Here is a 3,350-nt window from a genome sequence, read left to right as displayed (position 1 = left end):
AGACCTGAAATAAGAATCGGGTTAGTATGGAAGAGATTAAGTTACAAATTCAGTGCATACTCCACCACTAACCTCTTGCTCAAATGCATAACCACTCCAGGTATTTCCTAACCAAACTTATTTACTGTTAAAAACATGTTTTCTCAACAATAAAAAGACTACCTAATTTTAAAATGGGCAAAGGATTTGAGTAGGCAATTCTCCAAAATGGCCAAAAAATCACAGGAAAAGATGCACGATATCATTAGTTATCAGAGAAATGCAATTAAAGCCACAATAAGATATCACTTCACACCTACTAGAATGGCTAAAGTGAGAAATAAAGACAATAACAAGTGTCAATGAGTATGTGGAGAAAATGGAATCCTCATACATTGCTGGTGGGAATGTAAAATGTTTCAGCCACTTTGGAAAAGACTTTGGCAGTTTCTGAAAACATTAAACATAGAATTACCATATGACCCAACAAACTCCACTCTTAGTTATCTACCCAAGAAAAATAAAAACATGTCCACACAAAAACTTGTACACAAATATTCACAGCAGCACTAGTCATAATAACCAAAAGATGGAAACAATGCAATGTCTGTTAACTGATGAATACGTAAACAAAATGTAGCTATCCAGACAATGCAATATTATTTGGCTATGAAAAAAAGGAGTGAAGCACTGGCACATGCTATAACATGGTTGAACTCCAAAAATATCATGTTAAGTGGAAGATTTAGCCAGACACAAAAAGGCCTAATATTGGAGGATTCCACTTATATGAAATGTCTAGAATAGACAAATCCACAGGACAGAAAGTAAATTAGTGGTTGCCAGGGGTTGGAAGGAGGGAGGAATGGGCACTGCAAACAGAGGTTTCTTTTTGAGATGATGAAAGTGTTCTAAAATTAAATTGTAATAGTTGTACAACTCGGTGAATATACTAAAAATCACTGAATTGTAAACTTTTATCTCAATAAAGCTGGTATTTTATCACACAAATGAGTGACTTTAGGCAAGTTACTCGAGCTTACCATACCTCAGTTTCCTCATCTGTAAAATGAGAACGATGATCATAGGGTCTCTGACAGAATTATACATTAATGTATGTGACGTTTCTGAAATAGTACATAGCATGCAGTAACTTCTCAATAAGTTAGCTCTTCCTCCCCACACTGGTCCACTGCAGAATGTTAAGAATCCTGTGTTGGCTTCATGGAGCATATCCTATGTACTGGACATTACATGAAGTGTTTTACACACATTATTTCATTTAATCCGCAAATAATCCTATTTTACATATGGAAAAAAATGAAGCTTAAAAAGGTCAATAGGCAATTGGCCTAAGGGCAGACAATTAATAACTGTGAGTGCTGGAGTCAAACAGGCCAATGCCATTAACACCTCACAGAGATGATCCCTGCTGAGTGCCCCTCAATACCCTGAGAGCTTGGCAGGAACTGTTTTCTCAACAATAAAAAGAATTTCAAAAAATTTCAAAAGAAAAGGCACTTGGGCTCAGCACAGTAGTGGGGCCCAAGTTCACACACCCAGGGGCCAGGACTCACCAGTTATCCTCTGTACCAAAACCCCTCTGAAGACAAGGGAAGGCTTAAGAGTGGATGGAAGGTCCCCATTCAAACTTTTCCCCTCGCTTCTGCAGCTAAGAGTCATGCTGTACTTACTTAATGATTGGGTTCTCGAACTGCTTGGCACACCTCCACTGTCGGATGCAGGACAAGCAGTATGTGTGATTGCAGTTGGAGAGAATTCCAAATCTCCTCTCAGAAGCGGATGCCTTCTCAAGGATCACTTCCATGCAGATACTGCACACTTTGTCCTGACTTGCCTGGAAGGCAAAGGCCTTCTCCATCTCGTGTTCGAATGTCGACATGCAGATCTGAAGTACAGAGAGGGAGGAAGGAAACTTTTTTAGGTTCTGGAGCTGCCAGCCACACTGCCAAAACCAAGATCAGGAAAGAACACGATGTGGCTGCTTTAAGTCAGGGCCCAGCAATCCCTGGATTCAGGACACAAAGCTCTCTTGGATCACAAAAAGGACTTCAAACCATCACTGGCCCAGCCCCTTGCTTTCCTAGCATAATATGGTCACCTCCAATTTAGAGCAGAGACCAGGGTTCCCAGAAGGTAACTCTGTGGGAACTGCTGTGGGATCACAGAGTTCAGAAGGACTGGGACCTGGTCCCTTGGCTCCTCTGGGCACCAGCTTTCTCTACTCTGAACCGCACCAATACCAAAAATGCCAAATAATCCTTAACTTGAAATATCAGCGGGTAGTATAGAGTTAGAGTTACGCAAGCAGTACCACTTCTTCTCAAGAGGACAAATTATGTAATGAATTCATATGAAGTATTCAGTAAGCAGGTACTGAATACTTCTCATGTACAGCACTGTATATCAGGCATTGGAGTCAATGAAAAGAGTATGAAGACCTAGGCCGTGCCCTTGGGAGCTCACAATGGACACGGATATGAGATAAATCAACAAGCACAGCACAAAGACCCTGATCCATCTGGTTGAAGAGGAAAGTTCTAACTCTGCACTCACCTGAACACCCCCATGGAAGACAGTGGAGGGTGGCAGACTCAACTCCCACATACCGTGACCTCCTCCTCATCCACTCAAACGCTACTGCTGTGGACTCCTCCCTTTCTCTCTTACCCACCTTCAGAGTCCAGTACAAAGCACTAAGACCAGTGTGAGGCAGTGCTCCTAAACACTGGGGACCTAATGACCTAGAAGGTCCCTTCAACACTTGGCTTCTCAGATTCCATGACTTGGACTCTCAAATTGTCCAGAACTCAGACTGCCTGGATTGTAGCCACAATGATATATAAACCTAGCGAGGGAAAAAGCCTATGTGTGACAGACACACACAAACCATGCTCCTGTGCTAAATTTATTATTTGAACTTTGCATAGCTTTATGTTTCTGATGTCTCTTCCATTTTTCTTTATTCTAAATAATCAAAAATTGGCAAAATAACAATAGGAAAAAGGACTTGAAAATAAGGTACAAATATTTAACGAACATAATGTAGATATCATTGGCAGAAAGATGCTTACAGAAATACCAACAATTTTGTCACATAGTGCATTTCAAATTTCTAAAAACGAGTTCATACAAAGGCTTGCAACTTTACCTTTTCATGAGCTTTTCTTTGTTCTGGGTCAAAGGGGTGCAAGACTCGTAACCTACAGATTTCACACACTTCTCCATGCAAGTAGACACAAGCATCCTCAAATCGGCACTCTCCGGCGGCTGCATAGGGGCATAGCTGCTGCTCACTGCTGTAGGAGCTGCTGGCTTCTAAGTCATCAAGGCCACTCCTGATTGCATCT

At 41.3% G+C, this 3,350-nt stretch overlaps 1 protein-coding gene across 1 annotated transcript in view; it reads right to left on the bottom strand.

Annotated features, from left to right (window-relative positions):
- The window catches only part of MKRN2 (makorin ring finger protein 2), a 36,709-nt gene that overhangs the window by 9,861 nt on the left and 23,498 nt on the right, over window positions 1-3,350 (bottom strand). The window contains exons 5-6 of the mRNA XM_025050862.1: window positions 3,152-3,350; window positions 1,673-1,888 (exon numbers count right to left, since the gene is read on the bottom strand). Coding sequence (XP_024906630.1) covers window positions 1,673-1,888; window positions 3,152-3,350 — 415 coding nt within the window. The remainder of the gene's footprint in view (window positions 1-1,672; window positions 1,889-3,151) is intronic.

The sequence above is a fragment of the Pteropus alecto genome, unplaced genomic scaffold (genome assembly GCF_000325575.1).
Source record: "Pteropus alecto unplaced genomic scaffold, ASM32557v1 scaffold75, whole genome shotgun sequence".
NCBI classification, from domain to species: Eukaryota; Metazoa; Chordata; class Mammalia; order Chiroptera; family Pteropodidae; genus Pteropus; species Pteropus alecto.
This window is presented reverse-complemented; position numbering and strand designations above follow the sequence as displayed.